Below are 26756 nucleotides of genomic sequence, written 5' to 3'. Positions count from 1 at the left end.
CATGCACGGCTGACACATTTGAAATGATAAACACAATGTGGACTAATTTATATAGACCTTTATAATGAGGTGACTATCAAATAAGCAAGAAGAGTTTAAATTATACTGGATGCATGGATGCCAATGAGTTGGGACACAGTGCTCAGCTTGCCTTGCTCGCCTTCCCCTCCCCTGTGCCTGGCCCTAGTTACAGTTACTGTGCCTCTCTTCTGAATTTCATTCTCCCCTCCTGACGTCGATCAGCGCCCCGCAGCCAATCACAGCCGCGCTTACTGGCCCGCCGCCCCCTCCTCTGGCCAATCCTTCGCTGCGTCACTACCGGGTGACGGTGGCGGTAATGTTGTGGAGTTTGTGTCTCCTGTGTTTGTCTATTTCAGGAAGGAAGGAGGAAGCCCAGGCCGAGCGCAAACCGAAATATAAGAAGGGGGGAAAATTAACCCACGGGAGCCCGGGATCTCGAAACGTCCTTACTAACGCGGAGTGGAGTTGTAGCTGTATGAACGGGAGCACCGCACTGGAAACATGGTGGTACTCAAAATCCGAGACCAGGTATGTTTTGCACAGTATTATTCTCCTTATTCCGGGCTCACAGACACTTGGGAGAGCGGGCGACAGTGAGTGAGTGGACAGGCAGCGGCTCGGCGATGAAGCTTGGTATTCATATCGCTGCTGCAACTGGTCCTAGCTAGTTATATATACACGACTCGCTCACCCGATCCTGCACCACTTTCTTTATTTACACACTTTATTTTAGCAGGGGAAATGAAATCCACACGGGCTGCTGTGCACATTTCGGGCCTTGTCATGTGTTTGTTATCCCTGTTCCAAGGCGAAGGGAAATGACTGAGTTTCTGCATTAGAAACTGAAGCAGGCGGTTATCAGCCCAGTGTGCTCGGGAAATCGAGTCCCCTGGAGGGTTTTCCGTGTCGTGAACCATTCATCCTTTCATCCATCGCAATCGTGATCCAATCCACAGTCGTGAAATTGTAATTGATCCATTTTTATCGGTATCGCATGTCTATGGCAATCGCTAACTAGAACCATATCGATTCATTCTCTGCTTAAAAGGGTTTGGTGATGTTTGATCTGTATTGAAATAAATTCTGTTTTCTTTACAGTCTATTAGCTGATTTGTTGCTCCGTTCACCGTTATTAAAGAACATTCAATTAAATAACACCACAGTTCACGGTAGCTAAAGCCGGCCTCTCATGGATGCTGTCAAGAATTGGCTATACTCCTGATTATGAGCCGCATTGTCGGGAGAGCGGAAACATTATATCACATGCTCTTTTAAGTACAGTGATCCCCACAACATGCCTAACCTGTTGTTAAACCGATTACAAAGCTTTTGTTGACACCCGGTAAATTACCGCTGGGTGCACATAGCGCACACGCGTTGTATAATGCTTTCAATGTTCAGGTCACATGTTCCACGCACAGTTACGGACCGTCTTTGCATGGTTGAAACCAGATGTACCATCAATGGCTTTCTTGTAACAGTGTGTATTAGTCCTTAGATGTTGACAACGGGCAGAGTCTAAGCATGGCCCACATATGTATACATTTGCAGTGCCTCAATAGCAGTTAACATGATGAAAGAACTGCAAGGTAACACGTTATTGTGTGTGTACTATTCTGTACGCTTTGGACAGTGTATATAGTCATGCTTTTGCGCGTAGCTGAGGCAGGGGGTGTAATAATGTTTTTGTAGTAGTTTTTGTGCTGCTAATGGTCCATCAAAAACAGTCTTGTTGTATTTTGATAGTGGTGAATAGGCTTTAATGTAGGTACTTGTGAGCAATGCAGATCTCTAATTTTCTGAAACCTTATTCTTTGCACCATTCATTAGAGAAGCTTGATATCGACTTCCATCACAGAAAAGCTTATCAGGTGACTTTTACACCGCAGTTGTACTGACTTGATTTGATATATGTTAATATATTTAAACCCTAATGGGATATTCTGTATGATTCAGAACTCTATTATAATTTGAATTAAAAGTAACTTAACTGACATGTGACTAAGCTGTCTCCTCAAGCTTATTTTGAATCAATTTACAACTTGTTGTTGTTGACATTGTTATTGGTTCACCAAAGCATCTATTTCCAAAGAAAGTCCCCGCCCCCAGAATGTCTTCTGACCTGGATGAATATAAATGTATAATCATGATTTAGAGCTAATGTAAAGTTGTGATCTTGATGTAATTCACTTTTGGAGGTTAATGTAGAGGAATGGGGAGCTTTATGTACAGTACAGTACAGTATAGTCAAGAGGTTTTGACGTCTTGAAGTTTCGACCTACCTCATTGAAGATCTAAAGCAATAGATTAATGAATATGGTTTATATTAAACACGTAGTATGCTGCATTAGTCTTTTATATATTTTTATGAACGTCTGTACATACTAGTGTGACCTGATACGAAAGTCACGATCTTCGAAATTCTCACGAGTTTCGAACTGTCCGACCACCCAATGAGTTCCATCAATTTTGACCACCCGTATTAATTTAAAAAGAAACTGTTCTGCCAGCTAAAATGTATCAATGAGTGTTGCTTTGCCTTTCAAGGCATTGGGGCATCAATGAAAAAGCAATACAGTTCTTATCTGTGCTGTGTGGGTGAGTTAGCTTCTCTGTGGTCTATAAATAGCTTTCATGATTTAAGAATGCATTGCAGTTTTCATCTCTGATTTAGTCTAAATGTTGGATTTCTTTTTTTATTTTTTATTAATGCATACGAATTATAGTTTTAAGGGTTATTGCCAACTTGTTTTTTGTTTTGTCATGACAGTGGTTGTTGAAGGTAGGAGCAAAGATTCTATACCTCTCTTTCTCAATGAAGACACAGAGCTCTGTGGTGAGCAAGTGTCAAATGGGTTGCGATTATACATATTTTTGCGTACTGGGTTAATTTATAGTTCTTGTTTTTAGATGGCTGCAGATACAAACATATCACAACATAATATCTTCTCTATGTAAAATGGCAGAATCATAGAGCTCTATGATTGGGGGTCCCTAATTAGCAGTTTGCATTTATTTGCATTCTGGCATAGTAGTCTCTGATCAAGTTGTAGCCTTGTTCTTCCTTGGTTTAGTAATTGCGATCATATTGGATTTGCTCATGCAGCTTCCAATATTGAGGCAAACTCCTGCTGTAGCTGTTAATCAGTAAATTATCCTGATATTATGCACATGTTTGTTAGTCTGAATTGCCTAATTTTAATGGAGGCTGTCTTTTTTTTTGTATTTAATCGGTGTATTAGTTTAAAAATGTAAAGTCTTTGTTTAAAGGAATATCCAGCAATGAGCGATTGAACCAGTTCTTTGCAGTGAGGAAGTTTGGGTGGGGGTTGTACTCCTTTCAGTGTAAACTTCAACTGCATTAGGCTAGATTTTATCTTTTCCCCCAAAGTGCAGAAAACATTGGAGTAACTGCACTTCTGCTGCTTGAATTAACCATTTCAAATCTTTTGATTTATTTTTTGTAACTTAATATGTAAATCAATGATGAAATAGTCAAATATCTAAGTCTCACACATCCATTCCTTTGTGTGCGTTACCCTATTTCACTTTTCTTAGTCAATTGAAATGGACATTGGAAAAGGGAAATGATGGGCCAGTTTTATTTTGTATTATTTAATTAGTCATTCTTACCATTCTTGTATGGGCACTTACAATTAAACACTGGCCTACTGTAAGATTATGGCATCAAAGTCAGATGGTCCAGTACCCTGTCATCTTTGTGTATCAGCAAACTAGCAACAGAGAAAGTATTGGGAAATGGAAGCACTCAAAGTATAGTATTATTACTGTAGTATTGATTGATATTTCAAAGTGAATAAAGGCAGGCCTGTACCTGAGATTTGAAACCAAAATAAAAAGTTGACCTACACAGCATTGGCACGCAACAAAGTTCACCTTTTAAGCTGTTGTCTTTTTGAGGCTGTATGGATCTGAATTTTAACAGTTTATGTATATTCATCTAGATATTTAACTGAAGTTAGAATGGTTCATCATTGACAGAGATGGTTCTAGATGAGTGTTTGGAATCACAACAGTTTAATCAATCCACACCATGACTTCATTTACATCCAAGGACACCTAGGATTATTCTAAATATGACATTTTTGTCTTTGTAAATGAAAATAGTACATGTTTCTTGTTTAAGAAATGGTGTGGGGGGTTGACTGCAAATTAGCACCATTATTTGTGTTAACTGCGCGATTCTAATAATAGATAGTACTGAACTCCCATTTTCAAAATAATTCAAGCAGCACTCTTCATCTCGTCTGGGTTCCTGGTTACAGTGTATCAGCAAAATGTGCCTTTGATCAATGTAGCCTCTGTAACAATACTGCTCGTTGATTCTGGCATGGAAGGGAAAGCTGCAGGTGAATGTTGTAAATAGTCTTGATTATTGATTCTTGGAAAACCTGCTCGGCTGAACAAATTTGATAAATCCATAAACCAAAGTGATAGAAACTACAAATAGTCTTCATTTTATCATTCTGTAAAAAAAAAAAAAAAAAATCCTACAGTGATCATACATTTGTTTACACTTTCAATACTGAATAGCTGTTTAAAACATACAATCTTAAAATATAGCCAAGAAAGAGGAACCAACCAAGTTACAGCTTCCTGGTATTTCCTTGTAACGCCTGAAAGAATGTATACTTGACCCCTAGATTCTTTCAGGTTAAAGGGAAACCTTATCTAAGTCTTTCTTGTTAGCTGTGTTGCTTTGTTTCTGTTTCATTTTTGTGACTCAGATAAACTTTATAGACAGCAGGATTGGTGTAACATACCAAGCACTCTTTCAGCAATTTGTCTAATGGCTGCATTCTTTGTCTCATTGGAGATGTATTTTGTATCAAATTTAAAACAATTCTGAGGAGATCCGAAACTTCTCCCCTAAACCCCCCCCCCATTTCCGCACTCGGATCAAGGCTGAAATTGCTGCTTAACTCTCCACCATATCCCGGCCCTGACCCTTGGGGAACTGCACACATTCGCATACGACACGTTCAAGATCTGTCTGCTCCGAGGCTACTCTACCCAGTGATTGTGGAAAGGAAATGGTGGCATGTTGACTGCAGATCCTATAGATACCACCCTGGGGCTGCAGGCGTTAAGCATAGAGCTGCGGAAATGGCAATTCCTGGAATCCATAAGTGGATCTTGCCGGAGATTGGGCAGTGTCGGATTTTATTGGACTCGCTATCCCACCTTACAAAGGACTGATCTTGGGTTTCAACTTGTGATTTTCAGGCTTCAGGACTCATCCCAATTTGCAGGTGAAGGCATTTACATTGCACCCCCTCCTAGTCCTGCAGAGCCACTACCGTCCATGTTTTATGGATAACTTTAAATCATCAATGGCTGAAGACCTGGGAATCGTGGTAATTGTATTATTAAAAAATATCGAATTTGTTATTGAAATCTTCCCTCAGTTCTATGGATTACCACACAAAGCTGGTTATTGAAGTAGAAAGCGCTAGGCTTTACTTCTTGTTGCTCTCTTGCCGCTAAGTGAAATTTGTTCAATTTAATCTTTTGTTGTTTGCCACTCTTGTGGCAGACGGTTAGAAATTCATGATGATGATTTGACAGCCTGCAAATCACTGCATAATTTAACACTGGGATGGCTTTATCCAGCCCTGTGAAAATCTAGTGCTGCTCCACTGAGTGTGAGTGGAAGCTGTTTTGGGGCAGAAGTGTATTTGTTGTAGCTGGTGTAAAACAAATGCTGGTGCAGTTTAAGCTTGGATATTTTTAAAAGATAATGTGCATTGGTGTCTCTAGCAGGAATCCGGTACTAGCCAGATTGCTGTGGGTACAATGCTGTATGTTTGTCTTGATTTTTCTCAGCTCGTCTATTAGTACCTACTTTTAACTTTGAATAATGTATCAGTAGTGCACAGTTGAGGATGCTAGCTGAGTCTGTTCCCTTGGCTCATGTTCGAGATGCTGCAATAGAATATTGTTCAAATTGAGAATGCATATTTGGGGGATGGGACAAAGGGTCACTTGCCTGACAGGACAGCAGTTTCCATTTTCCCTTAATTGCAGTTTTTGTGGAGCCCTCTGACTAGGTAGCAAAAAGAAATGCTTGAAATCAAGTTGGTTTTCATTTTTCTTTCAATGCATTTTGTTAAGTTGTGATGAGGGCAGCATGAAAGATCACATACTATATTATACTAGATATAGCATCAGTATTTTAAACTCATCTAATGAGTTGAACTAGATAAATTGATCAAAAGAAAATTACTTAAATACTTTTTTGGGGAGACTGAATTGCATTTTTTTTTACTCAAATTTTATGAATATATAGTATACCATATGAAGGAATAAAATTCTTATATTCTTTGGAGCCTTGTTAACATGATGCTCAAAGTAATTATTCAGTAAATTGTTTTCTTGGGAAATACTATTCTATATTGTCTGTTAGCTGATACAGTTCTGTTAAGTAATAATTCCAAGCCCCGAATAATAACTGTTGCCCGTGTCTTTCTATATTAAGATCTTTAGCAGCTGCTAGGCCTAAGCTGAGAAATGAGGATCCCCTTCTGGAGGTAGCCTCAAGGAATTCAAAATCTACAAGCACAAGTCCAAAGACCAGTTTTCAGCCTGGTCATGAAATATCCAGTATATTACAAGCAATGCGTATGTGTGGAGAACTTGGTAACTAATTCCCAGGTAGAAGTGGAAAATGATACTTTACTTTTCAATGTCAAGTAAAGGGTAATGTCCGTAGGTTTCTTTTCTCTGCTCTGTTAGACTAAATGTCGTGAGCAAAGTGGGGGCAGGGGAAAATACGATTCCAGTTTGATTAAACATTTACTCAGTTTAGATTTTAAAATGGCAAGGCTGTGGCATACCACTCTCTGTGTTGGTTTAATCTTTCTTCATGTGGAAAAGTATTACTAAACCCTACTTTATAGCCTCACCAAGACAATATCCGCATTGGAAAAGATTGGAGAAGTGACTTTACCAAGGCAAATGGCATTGGAAACCCTCCACAATCCTTACTCTTCAGTTTCATTGCGTAGTATGGTGGACTTGAACTCTGTTTGAATGTGCTCTTCTATGCAAATCTCGCTGCCTCTGCTTTTTATAAATTTTGACTGACATCTAGGGTAATTGATTGATACATAGGCCTTGATTTTTAGAGTGTACATCATAAATCAGTCTTATCATTTGAGTCAATGACCTGCTTAGATTGTTTGTCACATGAGGTAGTCGAAGTACAAAGTTTGTCTTAACTGGTGTTTTCGGAACATCTGCAATGATGGTTCTGTAAGCAGTGAGACTCGGTAGGTATTTTCTGATCTTTACCAGCTACCTCTTATCTGTCCATCTGTCTGGCTTTCCTTCAGTCAAGCAGGTTGGGAGAGTTGATCAGTCACATGACTTGATCTTGACTTGAGTGAATCACAAGGTCTGTTTTGGGCCCCTAGAAATGTCTCGGTTATTCTCCGCAGTGGGCCTTACAGTTGAGAATTAGCATTTTCGGAAGAAGAAAAAAGCCCCCATTATGTAATTAATCCAAGCGAGTGCTCTAAACTAATTTATTAAGTTTTCCAAATTGCTTAACAAGGTGCTAATCTATGTTTCCCCTGTCAATGCTGGTATTCTGGAGAGCCTGTGCTTTGATGTGCTGCACAGTTGCTCTTGAGGTTAGTGCTGTGTTTGCTGTCTGATCAGAAGGCCGACCCGGATACTTCGCTGGTGTTGGCTTTCATTCACTGGGTAATTGCATCAGCTGCTAGATGTTAAGTATTCAGGAACATCAGGAATCTTTTTATAGCCATTTTGCTAACTTCAGTCACTTGTTAAATATTTAAGTAATTTAAAAAGTAGTAAACAACAACAAGAACCTACTGCTATTAATATGAAATTGAATCAATATACTCAGTGTGTTTAAGGCAACTTCTGCAAAATGTGATTAGTTATATCACTTTAATAATTGTCTGATTTAGAGTTTTATTTGATTGAACGAAGAATGACTTTTGGAGTGAACTCCTGTATTTAACTGCAGGCACTCATCTGTTCATTTACACTTGATTATCAGAAAAGTGGATGAACAGGAAATTTCCAAACAGGTTTTGCTGTGAAACATTTTCACCAGATACACGTAAAAGATAAACAGTGTATGTGCTCAGCCTGAGATGCCTTTCTTCACATGTGCTCTGAGTCGACTAACCGGTCAATGGAAAGTGAGCTACCTAATTTATTCTCTACTGACGAGACTCTTTCAGAGGCAGCTCCGAAGCATTTCCGATCTGAAGCATCAATCTAGCTTCATGCCAATAATGCATACTTTTCAATTTGAAGCAGTGGTTTGACCTTGTTTGCAGTTCTTAGAATGAATTAGCTTTATAGGTATACAGTATCTGATATTGAATTGTACTGTTCACATTGTAATTCATGTTGCATAAAACAGCTGGAAAAATAAGTACAAACAAAGGGTTTAGCGGCAAGTGATGACAATTTAACTAGGATAAACTTACATTCCTGTTATATAATCACACCCGGTAGTGATAGTTTGCACAGTTAAGTTTTTTGCCTTGTGCCTTTACTTGCTTCTATTGCCTGTATTATCTAATTCATTGACTACTGTACGGATTTAGCTTGCTATATAAATGGGTAGAAAAACAGTAGGCTACTTATATTCTGGTGGTGTGAGTTTTTGTACTTCACAAGGAAAGATTACTCGGCTGCGTATGTATTTTGTAATTGGTTATTGGTTTGAGAGCCATTGTCACTGGGGCATTGTGAGCAGGGCTCCTTGGTGAGGCCTAACTATTACATTACACAGCAGGTCAGTTTACAGTTCAAAAAGTTTCAACTATGGATTTATTCCCCCCTCTTGACATTTTACCATTGGAAGTGGTCAGCAGCTTGTTTAGAAACAGTCTGATGATCATTTTACCAAAGGAACCTTATTTTCTGCTCCCTCTTTGCAGGGGTTTATTTTGGTATCGACTGAGCATGAGATTATTTAAATATATATATATATATATTTTTTTTTTTTCCCCAAAAGAGACGGTGACTAAAAATACAAAAACCTAAACCAGCAGTATTCTTTTCATGAATGATTGACCTGAATTAATTTATCTCCTGAGGTGTGTATGAAAAGACTTTGGATGGGATGAAGGTGTTTTGTTTCTGTCTGTAAAGTTTCCATGATAAAGGCATTGCTGCCTCGAGATTCCAGTCAATGGACTGCCTTCACCCAGGTCATAGACTAAATGTGCCTTGATACTGGGGAGAATTTAATTGTCTGTAAGTCTATTCCTTAGCCAATAGTAGGTTTACTTGCCTCAATATGAAAAACAGGTTAACTTTGAACTTATTTTGTGGGCTTTCCTGCAAAGACATGTCACATCTGAGATAAATTTGGCACTTGCCAAATGTACATCCAAGATGCTGATGATCTGAGGTCTTTTTTTTTTTTTTTTTTTCCTTATTCAGTTTGCTCCACATCTACTTAGCTAAGGACAGCCCTCCCTTTCAAATCCTTAGCAATCGGGTTTTGCAGCTTCTCAAGCTTTAACCCACAGTTAAGCAATCAGTAATTTTGAAAATTAGAACATTTTAAATTCATGGTTTCAAAAGTGTTTTTGGCGATGACTCTGGAAAATTAAACGTTTGCTATTATGCGTTTGAGAACCGTACATAATTTCTCTTAAATACCCACGACCTCATCAAATTAATTTACACAGCAGTGAAATCCAGCAGGATAGCTGTATTAACGCAATTCTCTTATTATTCTGCCTGTGGCTCTCTGCCTGCTGGGTTGTATTAAACTTCACAGAACTAACAACACTTGGATAATTTAGTGATGGCCTACATTTTAAGCATCATGCATTTTGAAGCAATTAGATCTGCCTGCAATTGATCTTGCTTTTGAAAAAGCAGGCAACATATACTACCTTAAATTTTGCAGGTGTTTGCTACAGGAGTGTGCCAAGACAATAATAAATGGGTATTGTCTATCTGAAAATTATTTTGTTGTGAAACTATCCATATTTAAATCTAATGGTTCAATCTGACAAACTTTCTGTAGTACATGAACGCAAATTGAGAATTCTGTTGCAGCAGTAACACAAAATACTTTACATTAGGGGGAACCTGGAGAAACATGTCTTGTACTTTATAGCAGTCAGGGCTGTGCCATCTGGTAAACAACAAAGGTGGCATTATTATTAAATTCATAAAATACAAATTCACCGGGTGAAAGTAAGTCCTGAAAGTTGTGATGTATTCTTAAGCACAGTGCTGAAAGTTTGTATACAGACTCCTGCTGTTTATTTGCCTGCACATGAGAAGGGTTCAAGGGTGTTTTAAGGCTGCTTGCAGCAGGAAGGGCCATTGTGAAGATGCTGTCTCTAAACCTCTGGTTACTTATTGCAAAATGCATGAAGAATGTAAGACCAAAATAGCAATGCCTTGCTTTCCAAAGCAAAGCGAGTGTGAAAATTAAACATCCCTATTTTAATTAAAGTTTGTGGGGGAACTGGGAACATATCTAATTGTGTAACTAGCTTTTAGCAGAACAGAAATGGTGTGTAGTCTCTTGTGAGCAGATGAATCTGTCATGCTCACAGCAGAGGTCTAGTCTCCATGGTGATAGTGTTTGCTAGCAGGGCCTAGAGTATGGAGAAGGCAGGAGAAATACAAACAACCTGGAGTCCACTGTGTGGTGAACCGGGCACTGTACAGAACTGCTGCAACACAAAGGAACTGCATTGCTAGGATACAGTTTATCAGAATTCCCAACAGGTGTCACTCTTATTGAAGGTAATGCAGAGCAAGAACTGCCACATTTCCCTTTCCCTTTTAACCTACGTTTTAAATTCCTAATTTTATTTTGCACCACTAGAGGGCCTCTTAAGCTTAACAACAACCAATAAAGTACTGTCCTTATGAATGTGTGGTGCTGTTTACACTATCTGATGAACCAAGTGTCTTTCATTTGAGTGAATGTAGATTTAAAGTATGACTGCATTTAATTGTCTTTAGGTGGTTGCTCCGTATTCACCTTCATGCCGACAACATAGGCAACATATGCCGAGGTCCTGACTGATTGCATAGGGAGAATTAATTTGAATTAATTGTTACTAAAGCAAGTAGTTTATTTTGTATTTTAAAATTCCAAATTTCTTTAAAGATTTTTTTTTTTTTTGGGGGGGGGGGTGGCATGGATCAAGGATGGGAGAGATTCATTAAAGGCTTTGGCTTGGAAGTACAGAATGAGCAATGGGTGGTTTTAATCTGGGCCATTTTAGCCAACTGTCACTGTGAATCCCAGGGAAGTTAATGTTTCCAGAATTTGTAATGCAAGTGACTCTTGTGGCTTATCTTGAATGAGAGAGATGCATTGGTACCATCTGATATTCTCTAAAGCTGTGCTGTTTGTGCTTTGGACTTGATTGTTCGGTGGAAATAATAGTCCAAGGTTTGGCATCTTAAATATTGGAAGAAATGTGAATGCTGCCTACTTCTCTGTTGTGTTCATCATATTACAGCAGTGAGATCACAAATTACGGACCAAAGAGTGACCCCTTTCCATTGAAAAATAAAACTTGCTTAGCTGCTTGGCATGCAAATAAGATTTACACATTTTGAATATAATTGTACAAAGACTCTTGTGAGCAGGGCTGTGTCTTTGTGTGTAGCAGCGTGGTGGAGAGGATGGGGGGGCAGGAGAAACTGCCCGTGGACAGGAAGCAGGCTGCGTCAGCGCTGCTAGTTATTTCCGCTTATTCAAATTCCACACATAGACTGCCCTTTATTTTTTTTATTCAAATCAATTTGGTCTCTTGTCCGGCTTAAAATTATAGGCAAGGGAGCAGACTTGTCATGCACTTTTTTTTAAAAAAAAGAGTCAGATTGGTGTGTGTGGGATTAAGCATGGGTTTAATTTTAACAAAGGTATTCCGAAGGATTTACAGTTCTTTTTAATCTTTTGGTTAGTTTTAAACATCCCTTTGCCTATATGCCTGGAGGGTAATATAAATTCACAGACTGTTTATACTTCTAATATGATATCCTGTTTGTCAAGTTTCTTAAAATTGTGGAGGTGGGGAGGCATATATAAACGCATCTTAATACCTTCATTAATGGCTTGTTGCATGCATCACAGACAGATTGGCACGAGCCAAGGACTACACAATGTTAGTTTAAGCAGGATAGCTCAAGATGAGAACTAATCAAGCTTTGTGACACCAGTCTTAAAGGTTATTTATGCTCTATTGAAACTTGAAATTATTCCTGTCAATTATACCCACTATATTTTGGCTTACCCACAAAGAAACGGGCAATTAATATCCTTTAGGTTACACTTTCTTCTCCCTCATTTTCAAATATTTGTATGCTTGCTTTGTCATAAGTATAAGGTTTTTGTCAGGACAAAATTCCGAAAGAATTTGCACCCTTTATCATAGACGTACAGCTCGTATACCGCTTGCGGACCATCTAGAGAACACATTTAATCTTGGTTCTTATTGGTACAGTCCAATAGGTTTTAGAAATTTAATTTTATAAGATGTAGCCATAAACTATGGTGCCACAATGAACAATCTGAAGATTCCAGAACTAGTTATTGTCCATGTAGTTTTTCCAGCATGGGAAGTGTATATACAACAAGTTCAGATGGGTTGACCAGCATGTTAATGTAGAGTAGTTTTTCACTTTTTAATTGTTTTAAGCTGTACTGTAGCATTCATTAAGTTCAGTTAAAACATTTTAAGAAACATTAAACATTGGTCCTTAAGTTAATCAGTTGGAATCCATACTTCTAGTCATAAGTTTTTTCTTGTGGTTGGAAAAGCCCAGGGCTGTGTGAGTCACTTCACTTTTTAAAAAAAATATATGCCTCCACCCTTGATGTCTAAGGTTTTTTTTTTTTGTGTGTGTGTGTGTGTGTGTGTGTATATATATATATATATATGTGTGTCTGACTCAAATTTTCTCCAGAAGCTGGTTGTAAAAGGGACATATTTTGTGGGAAGTCAGACCTCCTGAAATCTGAACATTAACACGTTAGAATCCAGCTGAGATTCATAGATTTTTTACTAACTTTTTTTTTTTTTTTTTTTTTTTTTTTTTTTTTTTTTTACAAAGGCCAGTGTGTCCTTAGTGTTGAGTGGATAGCCCCTTTTGTTTCTTGTTTTATACTTTTGTGTCCAGTATTAAGTAGGCCTATATCTTCCTTCGTTCAATTGGTTACTTGAGCCACAAAGACCAAATTGTGACTGTAGTTCAGTTTATTCATTATCTTTGTTTTTGCAAATAACATGCTGTGTTGCTTACCTGTAGTTATGAAAGTGGCATTCCAATACATGTATATAGCTGTCTTTTTTTCTTAACTCAATGCACATCATATTTGATGCATTTTCAAATTTTCATATCCCAGATGAGTTTAAATAGTTTTGCCTTTGTTGTCTTGTTTACTTGGAAAATATTGGTGTTGTGTATACTCTGGTCTTCCCATACTGTGTTGCTAATCTCAACAATGTTATTGGTCTGTGTATGTTTCTGTTTCTAGGAGCAACAGCTCCGATTTACAGTGATCATTGAGTTTAGAGAAGTGACACCATGAGACAGAGGTGGCGTGAGGGCATTTCTAAATTTGGACAACAGCAGAAAAGGACTGTGGGAGGTACCACCACATTTCAGAAAATTATTTTCTAAATCATGTTACAAACTCTGAATAAGATAGAAAGTGAAATATGACTTTGTAGCCAAGCTCCTTTGATTCCTGCCAACTCACAGCCTCTGTGACTGGAGTTACATTTGGACAACATTTTTTCGCTACACTATTCGAACACTAAATCTGTAACTGCCTGGTGGTAACACCTACTTTTGCAATTACTGTAAAATGCCTTCTTCTTATAGTAGATGCTGGAACTGACAAACTAGTAGGCCTATATATTTTTTATCTTTCAGGCTTGCCAAAGGCTTTGTATGTTTGTTTCCTATTAGGTGAATAAACTAATTAATAAACCAACTTGTACGCAATTTGTTGTATTGTGCCGTGACGGCCGCATCATCCTGAATATAACATTTTGATGTCATAGTTAGGTTAGTATGCTAAAATATGTTCAGTGAGTTTGTGTTCTTTGTAGTCTGTCCTGAAAACTGGCACCAGCTTTTGTGCCATGCAAAACCTCTTTAATGTCTTTCTTGGGAAAATGATGACACTCCAAACAAAATTACAAAGGATTCATGGCACTCAATTGGAGAAGGCTTGAAAGACATCTCTGGGTGTGATCAAAGTGGCATTGTGTATCTGTGGTAGATTTCAGTCATTCATTAAATGTAACTTCATAGAAGGTATAATGCTTCTTTGGTAGATACTAGAAGAGCAAATAAAGGTCACATGAGACTCTCAGACATCATATCCTTGGTGGTGTTTGGTGACAAGCCATAGTTTGACACAATGTGCCCATTTATTGCAGGTATTATTTAGACAACCTTCTCTAATCAAGTTGTTTACACCCATAGACCCTGTCTTTTCATATTATTGGTACATCAGACACCATTTGTCAAGGCTGTTAACTGGCGGTATACTTTTGAAGCTGTAAGATTTCTGTTTGAAAATGACATGATTAAAAAAAACAGTGCAGTAGTTTTTTTTTATGGATTGAAATGCGATTTTGTGAAATCCTGCTAGTTTCATACATATATAGAAAGATGGTTGCTATACAAGTTGTATAACAAAAATGTTTGCAGCTACAGCTCAATGGTTAATGGAGCTCATGGGAACCAGTTTTATTGACGTCTTGGTATATCCTCCGAGACAGTTTACAGAGAACCCAACTGGCAGAAAAGTAGCAGGAAGATGACTCAAACATAAAACAAGGAAACTTTTTGTGGATTTTAACCGTTACATTACTATTGCAACGCTGTCTTGTTTTCCTAAACATTCAGAGTTGGTAGGAGAACTTGACTTGTGTTTGCCCATTACTCATTGGGAGGGCTTTTCCTTTCTTCTCATTCATATTGCATGTATTGAATAAACTATGCTATGTTTAGGTTTTCATATTTTTAGGTGTTTTACATATTTCACATTTGCTGCAGAGTCCTTTTTAGTACTGTCAAACTGCCAGGACAGACTTGGCAGAAGAGATGACTGGTAATAATTGTGTTGTCATCAAGCTCATTATTTTATTAAGTAAGTAGCTTTAGTAAAGGGGGGCCTGGAATGTGTGTCCACAAGTAGACTGGTTTACAAATAAAGTTTTATAGGTCTATGTTTCAAGGTATGTCTACCACTTTCCTGGACTTTTAAAGAATTGTTTAAAGTGGATGAGCTGGTGCTCTGAAGAAAGCATCATGATCTCCAAGCAGTTTGTGTAAAAGTGGTATTAAAATGGATTTTATGGGGAAAATTTAAGAGCGCGACTATTGTACTGTGCTAGCCACTGCAAGAGGGCCAACAAAGAGTTAAGTCCTTGTGGTAGGGCTGGAATGTTCCAACTTGCTGGTTCATATGAAAGCAGTTAAAACTGGTGGGGAGTATCATTCGCCTGCGTAGAGAGGGAGACCAGAGCACTGTGAGTCGTCATCAATGCCAGTCTGTTTCCAGTGGAAAAATATAATTGAAGCCTGGATGTTTTTCAATTGCAGTGTCTTATTGGTCAAGCAGATTAGTCACTGTGCTGGCAGACTGCGAGTCTGGGATACCCGCCCAAAAGACAGCTTAGTTCTTCAGAGAAGGGCAGCGGGAAGTTACCAAAGACCCATGCATGCGGCTGCTCTGGATGGGATTCTAGCGCTGTGAAGTTCCTTGGCAATTCACTGCACTGGAGGACAATGTGTGTGCACTGTGGTTGAGTACTGGAGCTGAGCTGCTGGGGTTAATGGTTTCTCTAATGCTGAGCTGCCTTTTTTTCCCCCTGCTCACCGTTCGCCATGTTCACCACGTTCACCGCTCCGTTTTATAGCTCCATAAAGTGGTAGATTATATAAACTAAAGGACTGGATTTTTACATATACAATTTATTTTCTGGGAAAGACTGACGTAAAATTGAGAGGACCTTGAGGACCATGCAATTTTATTGGAATCCCTAAGCACTAAAGCAGACTGTAAAGGAACCTTTTTATTCTACTTTTTTCTCCTCTCTTCTCCTTATCAAAGAAGGCACTGGACTGTTAAAAGGGCTTGTGCGAGGAGGGCTCCGTGGTAATAATCCTAGCTCTCTCACTCAGTACTTCATGCACTGGTGCTGGCGGAGCATACCAAACCAGCACCCCCCCTCTCATTGGACAGGACACCTGCAGTCGCTGCTGCATCTTCAGGGGAGTGGGGACACTTGGGCCAGGGACCTTACGTTTAATTACCTGCTCCATACCCGCGGTGGAGGGATTCCCTCTGGAGCACATGGTCTGACGCATTGTACTTTGTGGAAATGCGTTGCAGTTACCCGGTAGCAAAGCTTCTGTTCCAGCACAGGGCACAGCTGTCAGACAGCACGGAGGTGTGCTGTTTTGTGTCTGCAGAGTGAAAGCAGGAATTGGATATGATTTCAGCTCCGGGGAGCAGCTGGATAATCCGTACGTGATAACCCAGTGGGTCTCGTGGGGTTTTGTGTTTGAGGATCCTAGAACCATTGTGGCCTGAAAACTACAGTGCGAACATGGAATGACCTTGTCTACGATCCTACAACCTGGGCTGACATATTTATTTGTCTGGCTACCGCTGCTGCACATTTCTTTCTCTCTCCCCCTCTCCTTCCCTTTCTCTTGCTCTCTCGGTAATATGGATAGCTGCTTACCCAGCTATTTACAGAGTGCTGTCCTGTCACCCACAACAATGATTGCTCTGTGCGGTTGATCAAGCACTCGGGTGGAGGCAATGCGATCGGCAGTGTCACGGTCTCTGCTCTCGCACGACTGGGCTCACTCGGAGTTAAAGAATTCTCTCGTGTATGCAAAGGATCAGATGAGCCGAGCATTGTTTTAGTCTGCCCGACTTGTAAACGGAGAAAACAGGAAGGGTATTGTTTGTGTCAGCGCAATTGCTGGATGCAGATTGCTTGTTTCAGCAGCCTTCTGGATGAATGGGGACTTCAGTGGCTTCACATATTGCGTCTTCTCTAATCAAGAGTAAATGATCTACGTATTGGAATTGTCTCTGTGCAGCTCCTGCCTCCTTCAGGTTACAAGCATGTAATGAGGAGAGGCTTTTTCTTAAACCCCCAACACTGCTGCTTGATTAACTTAATGGACATCTGGTTGAATCATGCTTTTGTTATAAAACCGGCAGTGTGGAATTGCACGCTTTCCTGTTCTCTGGCTTCACACCATACAACGGGTTTGCAGTTCTGTCTCGCCTTGTCACCGGAGCAGCACGTCGGAAACTTTGGAATTGTATAGGCAGGCTCGACAGCGGATCGGATGAGCCGTGTGTGCATTGTTGTTTTAGAGGAGGTGGAAGATGATCCCTCCACGTTTGTTTCGAAAGTTGCTCAGGACCGTTTTCCCCTGCCTGCTTCCAATACAAGTACTCAGGACATAAAGGTGAGAGGTGTACTCTTTCTCTTCCTCTTCCCACATCTTCCTCATTAGCAGTATTTGGTGGGGGAAGAAAAACTATTTGGCTATTTTTATTTTTAAACCACTAAATATTTGTAGTAGTTTTAATGTGTGTTGGTAAAATGTAACGGATGTGATCTAGAATTGAGTGCTGAGAAATGCCCATGCCTGCCAGAGTTCAATTAAAATAAATAAATAAATAAAATAAAAAATTTTGCTGGCTGCAATAGTCTTTTCTTATTTTAGCAATGTGGTAGTGATTCTTATTTCAGTCTCAAACCTCTGCGATCTCCATATGTTAATATAGAAAACTGATTTATATGGTGTAATTATCTAATAACACTGAGATGACTGCATATTTGAAGCCTTTACTAGGGGCACATATAAGTTTGGTTTGTGTTTTCAATAGTATGCTTGCACGTTATGTAGCCTTCTTAAAAATATACTTTTATAAAGGAAAAGTAATTGGCAGTATGTATTCATTTTTCTCTGAACTGCTAATTATGTGTCGCGGTGGGTGTTTTTATTTTTTTGTAAATGATTCACAGTTCTGCTTTCAATTTGGATAATGAATGTGATCTCTCTCCAGCTGCAGTACAACTTCTCATATTTACAACTTTCTTGTAAGTGATATGATGGCACAAGTTGATCCTGTCAATGGGGATATTAATACAATCCTCTCTCCTCTGTTTTAGCCACCACTGCTGAAAGCTATATTTAATGTGGATCCGGATGAAGTTCGCTCCCTCATATTCAAGAAGGAAGATGTAAATGTACAGGTAATTTAAATATACTAGTTCTTGTTTATTTTTATAACATTTTATAGAAAATGTATATTGATTTGAAATGACTGGTGTTAAGTGCACTTCTAAAGAGATTTTCATAAGATCTAGTCTCACAAATGCAGGTGCAGACAAACCATAAAATACCATTAAAAAAAAATGGAGTTTGTAAATTATAATGTGGAATATATGAAACCAGCATCGAACTTGAGGTATTGTAAACTCCATTCCAGATACCAACACGGTTGGGTAAGGGGAACCAACAAAATAAAAGCTAGAGTTTTACGCTTACCATTTAAAAAAAAAAATCAAATTACATTGTTTTCTTCTGGACTTTCTAAGAGCAAATGTTTAAAAAGAGGTGTTATTCACTCTTGTGATTTCTGGCTGCAGACTAGATCTGACTTTCTATGGACACTTCCATTTTATGCCTTGTCATTGCACTTCCTGAAAATGTTTTAGACACACTTAATATTTAGAGTTTGCATCTGGGTACTTTCGTTATTTAAACTATTAAACCACAAGAATATTTCAACTTTTCCCTCTTTCACTATCACTTTCTTCTGTGCAGAGACTTGTATAGAATTTAAGTTCCATTTTAACTCCTAACTCTTGTCTGCAGGCACAGATGTATGTTTGTCATGTGTACAGGTTTTTTATTTTATTTATCACTTTTAAACTCCAAAAATGCTATTATATATTAATGTAACTTTATACTTTGTTTATGGTGTTTTGTAGAATTTCAATTTTATATCCTTAATCTTTTTTTTTTAAATACATTTTATGTATACATTTTATGTATTTAAAAACGTTCTTATAATGACATCAAATGCAAAGTAGAAATTCCTGATTTTAAGTGTTTTAGTTAAATGGTCTGCATGTTCAGACTTACACTATATATATATATATATATATATATACACATACCTAACGGATTATTAGGAACACCTGTTCAATTTCTCATTAATGCAATTATCTAACCAACCAATCACATGGCAGTTGCTTCAATGCATTTAGGGGTGTGGTCCTGGTCAAGACAATCTCCTGAACTCCAAACTGAATGTCTGAATGGGAAAGAAAGGTGATTTAAGCAATTTTGAGCGTGGCATGGTTGTTGGTGCCAGACGGGCCGGTCTGAGTATTTCACAATCTGCTCAGTTACTGGGATTTTCACGCACAACCATTTCTAGGGTTTACAAAGAATGGTGTGAAAAGGGAAAAACATCCAGTATGCGGCAGTCCTGTGGGCGAACATGCCTTGTTGATGCTAGAGGTCAGAGGAGAATGGGCCGACTGATTCAAGCTGATAGAAGAGCAACTTTGACTGAAATAACCACTCGTTACAACCGAGGTATGCAGCAAAGCATTTGTGAAGCCACAACACGTACAACCTTGAGGCGGAAGGGCTACAACAGCAGAAGACCCCACCGGGTACCACTCATCTCCACTACAAATAGGAAAAAGAGGCTACAATTTGCACAAGCTCACCAAAATTGGACAGTTGAAGACTGGAAAAATGTTGCCTGGTCTGATGAGTCTCGATTTCTGTTGAGACATTCAGATGGTAGAGTCAGAATTTGGCGTAAACAGAATGAGAACATGGATCCATCATGCCTTGTTACCACTGTGCAGGCTGGTGGTGGTGGTGTAATGGTGTCGGGGATGTTTTCTTGGCACACTTTAGGCCCCTTAGTACCAATTGGGCATCGTTTAAATGCCACGGCCTACCTGAGCATTGTTTCTGACCATGTCCATCCCTTTATGACCACCATGTACCCATCCTCTGATGGCTACTTCCAGCAGGATAATGCACCATGTCACAAAGGTCGAATCATTTCAAATTGGTTTCTTGAACATGACAATGAGTTCACTGTACTGAACTGGCCCCCACAGTCACCAGATCTCAACCCAATAGAGCATCTTTGGGATGTGGTGGAACGGGAGCTTCGTGCCCTGGATGTGCATCCCACAAATCTCCATCAACTGCAAGATGCTATCCTATCAATATGGGCTAACATTTCTAAAGAATGCTTTCAGCACCTTGTTGAATCAATGCCACGTAGAATTAAGGCAGTTCAGAAGCCGAAAGGGGGTCAAACACAGTATTAGTATGGTGTTCCTAATAATCCTTTAGGTGTGTGTGTGTGTGTGTGTGTGTGTGTGTGTGTGTGTGTGTGTGTGTGTGTGTGTGTGTGTGTGTGTATATATATATATATATATATATATATATATATATATATATATATGATTTAGTGTGAGACTGGGGCTCTGGGTAATTCCCTTGACAAATGACACCAAAGGAATTCCTTCTGTCTTATCACAGGTTTCAAGGTGCTCTTATTAGAACAGTTTCGTACAGCATTTTTCTTCCTTTGCAACTTCATTATTTAATATGATTTTCTGTCTGGACATGCCTTTGGAAGACTGTAGATTCATAGCCTCAGTGTGCTGCTAGCCGTCCTGTCGTTGTGAAAACCATTAAAGAAACAAGACGGTGCAGAGCACACATCCCCGAGAATACTTTTAAATCTCACAATGACAAAGCTTTTTAATGAGGGATTAGGGAGGCCACCACTCTGCACTTCATTGTGAGTGAAATTGAATGCCCTGTCTGCTGGTGCTATTCTCTAGTGATGTTTTAACTAACATACCTGCAGTCTGTAAAATGCATTTTCCTTTTTGCAGCTGGAGGGCATCCTCTCCCTTCCCCCAATAGCCATAATTGAATGCTCTGTGTAGGTTAAGTGTCTCTGTACTAATGTACCATTTTGGTTTAAATGGAATGTGTTGCAGCCTTTATATTTTTCCCACCAAAATTAATTAATTAAATTCAAGAAACTGTTAAGAGAAAATGTACATTTTCCTTTTAATTAACATTTAATGTGATTTATAATTGACATATATATAGGTTTCATTCTAAGGCTGATTCTTTTCAGTAATTGTGTAATGCGGTGAAGCCAAATGACAGTGGGGCAGCAAGGTGGGTCTTATTAAGGGATGCTTTGTAAAGATCTGCCCACTTATACATCTTAATACTGTTCTTTCTCATCCTTCAAACTGTTACTGTTTTTGTTGTTGGTTATTTTTTTTAATGTAACATCTCAGTTGTAGTCTTGTGCTCCTCAAGCAGGAAGGAACCTTTGATTCTCGTGTTTGTATCCGAGTTTCATATACGTTTTAATAATTCATAATTTGGGAGCTGCTGAAAACCCATTGGAGTTAATTAGGAGTCCCCACTGAATTGACAGCTGCTGGATTAACACTTAAGACAATGCAGTGAGAGCTGTGGTCTGTGGGTCTTGTCCTTTTTCTGTGTGGTAAGCCCTGAAGCATTGCCATTAATAGCCCCTGAGGGCAGGGGTCTCTCCCCCAGCTGAGAAATTAGACCACATTAGAGGGATGCAACTGGATATCATGTTGTAGTGTGGAGAAGACTGGAAGAAGCTTGTAGTTCTTACATCGGAATTAAAGGCAGGATTTGAGCTCCTACACCTTAGCTTCCTTTAAATGCTGTCATAAGACTCCCTAATTGTAGTGTTACGAAGGCTTTTTAAAGCTTATTTGTGTTGTCAATTAAATTGCTTGTTATTATATGAATGAATAATATAAGGTAACATTTAGAGTTCAATCCTAGTTGCAGAAGTTTAAACAATTTGCATTCGAAAGGGAGTTGGTGGGTGGGGGGTTAAGGGGGTGTCTTGTGTGCTGAATTGTAAAAGCGCTTTATTCTGTGAAAAATGTACTACACTGTAGCAGCGTTTGCCAGGCCTTAAGAATCGGTGTCTTAGTATTCTGGGGCAGTGTTGCATACATTCCCTAAGATGATGTTGAAAAGGAATTACTTTTAGTTTAGCATTTGATTAAACGATGACATTTGAAGTACACTATAAACAGGATGTACTTGTATTGAAAAGTCTGTTGACCGACATTCTCTGTCATCAAATTAACTACAACTTTAAATCTTTCCTCGCATTCTGGCAGCCTTCCAGTTGTCGAGTCCCCTATTTTTGTATAACTACAATTGATCAGTCATTTAATTTCAGCTCAGCTCCTAGTGTAATGTAACCAAAGCCGGTGGTGTTGTTTTGGTCAGTAACTCCAACGTTATTCTTTGATGTAGTTATTGAAGGGGGCGTCTCATTGCTGAATGCCACTTATCACCATTGTTGTAATATTACCCTCTGCAGCTGAGGATTTCAGATTGTATTGATTTGTAGTTTTATGTGGGAGCAATGATTCACTCTCCAATTCTTTGTAGTTGTTTTAAGACTTCAGTGGCATTTTTGTTTCTTCTGCAGCCTGCAAATAAAAAGCTAAAAATAATGTTTTATGTGTTCTAACCACAGAAATGACATTATTTTAACTTTTGAAATTCTGGAAAACCACTTTATTTCCCAAGAAAGAAATGTCCAATCAATATTATGCCATTCACTTTTCATTTTATAACTGGAGTGGGAGGCCAGACTTTCTGTGATGGAGGCAGCCTGGCAGTACTCCATCACAGACGTGCCCTTTCAGAAGCCCTCAGACTATGTTAGAAGGGGCAAAACGTATAAAATATAAAAATAAAAACCTCTACAGATGGCCTGAATTACATTTTCTAGTGTAACATTTGGTCTACCACTTTGTATGAACTGCACTTTAAAATTGAAAGTAATTGGCAGGGCATGTTAAAAGCTGGCATGTATTAAATCCTTACTAGAGTCTGTGTGTGCTGAGAAAGATGCCCTTCTCTTGACAGAAGTAGGGGCGAATGGGGGGGCTAGTTATGTCACTTTTAATCAAAACCTTCTTTGGCAGTTTCATTTGGTTAATGTATTCAACTTTGTTAATCTATGAAAAAAATTTATAAAACCAGTGATTAACAACGCCAACATATTTTTGGAGTTTATATTTAATAACTACTCTACTGTAAATTCTGAATGTTCGGGTAACCCAAATGGCAAATGTAAACCACAATTTGCAGAAGGGGAAGGCCTGATTTCCATGAGCTAATTCCACCCTACACACAACTGTGGACGAGGGTTTGAGTCATGCAGTGCCTATACAGGAAGTCTACACCCCCTTGAAATGTTTTCATATTTTGTCAGTGCCTCAAAGTTTCATGCATTAAAATTAGGATTGTTCCTGCACTTATCTGCATGCCATACTCCACACTTAAGGTGGAAAAATATTTACAGTGAAGAAAAAATATAAAAAATACAAAACTGAAAAATCATAATTGGATAGGTCTCCACCCCCCTGAGTTAATACTTGTTTGAAGCACCTTTGGCACTGTCCACCCCCCCCTCAAACACGTTTGTGAAATTTGAGTCAGCCCAGCCCATCCAAAAAGCTGATATGTTGACATTTCTGTAAGCAGCTCTGAACTCACAGTAGATGCTCTGTGAAATGTTCCACCTTTTTGATGCATATTTTTCTGACAACAATCCAAGCCCTCAATGTTGAACCTGGCTTACAAAGAACTATGAATCCTGCTCTGGAAATGTACACCCAATTGGTTATTCTGTGTTAGTGTCTCAACGTTATATAATTTCTCTTTTTACATTTAAATAACCTGCTCCCTTTATTTAATTCAGTCAAGCTCTTCGACCCCATTGAGTACACATTGTCACTTGCTATGACGTGTATTACAAATATGTGGTGTCCAGCTGCATAATATTTTGCCTTCAATATTTGGTTTTACTGCAGATGATTTCCATAATTAAACCATAAGGATTCTGTTTTATATTTAATCAAAAAGTTAAATAAAAATACTAAATGTCTGTTCATAACTCTGCTATATCCAAGCATGCTCAGAACTTTGTTTTAGTGCAATACCATGTGTGCTGATCCAATAGTTTATTTCCAGTCTTCCTGGAAGGACAACTAACAGAGTTAACGTAACACATTCTTGGATGTGACACATCCCATCTGTCTTTCCCAGTAGTCTTGCCCTAAAGGCAACAATTTACTATTTTAGCCCGAGCAGGTTCATTAGATTTCACACACTGCCCTTATTGCTGTAGTGAGTGAGGTATATGTGAAGCAGTACTGTATGGGAACATTTTAATTGTTTCACAACATCCAAGTGTTCTTGTTTTTTAATTAAGTTTTATTTTGTTGTATTTTAAGGTGGATTTGCTCACAGTCATCACTGTCTTGCCAAATCATGATTCTGTGAATTGCCTGAAATTAGCTTTAAACACAAGGTTGTTCTTCACTTAATATGTATTAATCGGGAGTGATTTGTTTTTATTTTCCTGCAGGATAATGAAAAGCGAACCCCATTGCATGCTGCAGCCTATCTTGGAGATGCAGAAATTATTGAACTCCTTATTTTATCAGGTATGTTTCCGTATTCACGCTCTGACTGAATAATATTTTGCAGATCTTATTTCTATACATACTCCTTTTCCAGCTGTATACCTCTAACAGCAGCAGTCACCCCTGCCAGCCCAGATTTAATCAAAACATTTACATTTCCTTCTCACTTTGAATATACTTCTAACACATTCCAAAACCATGAAGTAAAACTTTCAGACATTCCTATGTATTTTACTGGACTGAGGAAAACAAATAAAACAGATGTGAACTGGACCATCTTGTTTTGGCCCTGTTGTGTATTCCCGTAGAGTATTTAAAGCTCTTGTCAGGATTTAAGGTAATTTGTGATGTCCGAAGTGAGAGTGGAATATGGCTCTTGAAAAGGGAAGTCCTGTAATCAATGATCTGGAGGTGAGTGGCATTCCTCATTGCTCATTTGTTTTCCAATGGCCACATGTAACCTGTGTGTCCATCAAGGGTGTCTTTTGTTGCTGGACTGACAGGGTTTTCCTTTGATCCATTACTGGAAAGCGCAGGGCCCGTCACTTTTCAGCTTGAGTGATGGATTGTGCCAACAGATGCCTAACTTATTTTGACTGGCAGCAGATGTGCTTTCAAAAACCGCTGACCCCGTTTTTCTCACTCTCGTGAATTGTGAAGACCTTGGTATCCCATTCATAGTGGGGGCTTATTTTATGTCTACATTTGTTTTGAGACTTAATTTTTGCAGAAATGATGATAAAAATAAATTCAGAAGAAAGCCACACATTTTTCTGTAGGTTATAATGTAGTATTTATCCCTTTCGGAATATTTTATCACCTTGTTACTCCAGGAAACAAGTAACCAATGTTTTTAATTTCCTTTATTCATGGCAGCAACCAAAATCTTCTGACAGCAGTAATTTTAAATTGACTTTAACGTGTTTTTTTTTTTTTTTTTTTTTTTTTTTCCCAGGGGCTAGAGTAAATGCCAAAGACAACAAGTGGTTGACTCCTCTGCACAGGGCTGTTGCTTCTTGCAGCGAGGTATGTGAAAACTATTTCTGTAGCAGAGTGATTTCTCTGGCAAATTGCTTTATTGCATTTTATGGAGGGTATCAGAAATAGGATCTGAAACATTTGAACTTTGGGTGGCTTTTACCAGCTGTTAAAATGTCATCTCCCTTGTTGGTTCCCACATGGACGAATGGGAAATGAGCATTGCTGGTCTCGTGCCAAACTCTAAAGGACAGAGCAGTACACAGCCAAAGGAGTTTGTGCTGTTATCAGTACTAGCTGTCACATAATGGAGTAACACCACTTGAAAGATGTGGACTATAAAGGCATCCCCTAAATTCCCAGAAGGCTGTTCATCAAGTGAATAGTTTCACTGTCAGGAATGATCAGCAATTATAGGTTTAAGAGCATCCATGATCCAGTCCAGAACTTATTCCAATTTCATTCAATTTAAGGCATAACCTGATTTACTTGACTTTTACTGATCTGTAATATTTTGGTCCACTCTAAATAGGGGTTAACACATTTAGCATCTGTGCCTTTAATTTCCTTCGTTTATTAGTTGCCGAGTGACAGTATCAGGCACTCCTGAGGGAATCCTGCTGGACTGGAACACATTTTTTTTGGTGGAATAGGTGGGACTGGAAATGAAGCCTAGATGAATGGACAGTGTTAAAGCTCATGGGGACAGATGAAAAAAGGACTGTCACCCCATGGACAAAAATACTGAATTCTCTAGTATAGAAAAAGTTGCAGAACTGCATTTATCATTTTTACTTTAGGTAGAACAGTACAGAATGTGTTCTCCATTAACTAATGCTGGTTTAATTTCTGTTCTTAACTCTTTAAGGTCTTGCTTTCTTTGATGTTCCAGTAGTCAAAGTATTATCTGCTTTAAATGAGATTTACGTGCAGTCTGATTGGCTTGATCTAGCGTGAGGGCAAGGAAATACTTCTACACTTTGAAATCAAATACCAAGATAGCCAAGATAAACTGTAAACAAAAGTAAATCAATATATAAGTGACAAAATACTTCAATATTCATGACGGAACATTATGTTCATGATAAAAGGTGGCTTCATTTTTATTTTATTTTTGATGAACGATTTATGGCACTAGCGCAATTT

General features: G+C 38.7%; 1 protein-coding gene across 3 annotated transcripts in view; it reads left to right on the top strand.

Moving 5' to 3' along the window:
• The first annotated feature begins 319 nt into the window (after positions 1-319).
• The window catches only part of ankrd28b (ankyrin repeat domain 28b), a 44463-nt gene continuing 18026 nt past the window's right edge, over positions 320-26756 (top strand). The window contains exons 1-5 of one of the 3 annotated variants that reach the window (XM_066715679.1): positions 320-549; positions 5269-5399; positions 18240-18323; positions 24575-24653; positions 25588-25658. In XM_066715679.1, coding sequence (XP_066571776.1) covers positions 5355-5399; positions 18240-18323; positions 24575-24653; positions 25588-25658 — 279 coding nt within the window. In that variant the 5' untranslated portion in view covers positions 320-549; positions 5269-5354. Of the gene's footprint in view, positions 550-5268; positions 5400-16339; positions 17530-18239; positions 18324-24574; positions 24654-25587; positions 25659-26756 lie in introns of those variants that run through there. The other 2 variants (XM_066715680.1, XM_066715678.1) reach the window with 2 other exon arrangements.

Source organism: Amia ocellicauda, chromosome 10 (assembly GCF_036373705.1).
Source record: "Amia ocellicauda isolate fAmiCal2 chromosome 10, fAmiCal2.hap1, whole genome shotgun sequence".
NCBI classification, from domain to species: domain Eukaryota; kingdom Metazoa; phylum Chordata; class Actinopteri; order Amiiformes; family Amiidae; genus Amia; species Amia ocellicauda.
The sequence above is the reverse complement of the archived record's forward strand: the minus strand, read 5'-3'. Positions and strand labels throughout refer to the sequence as shown.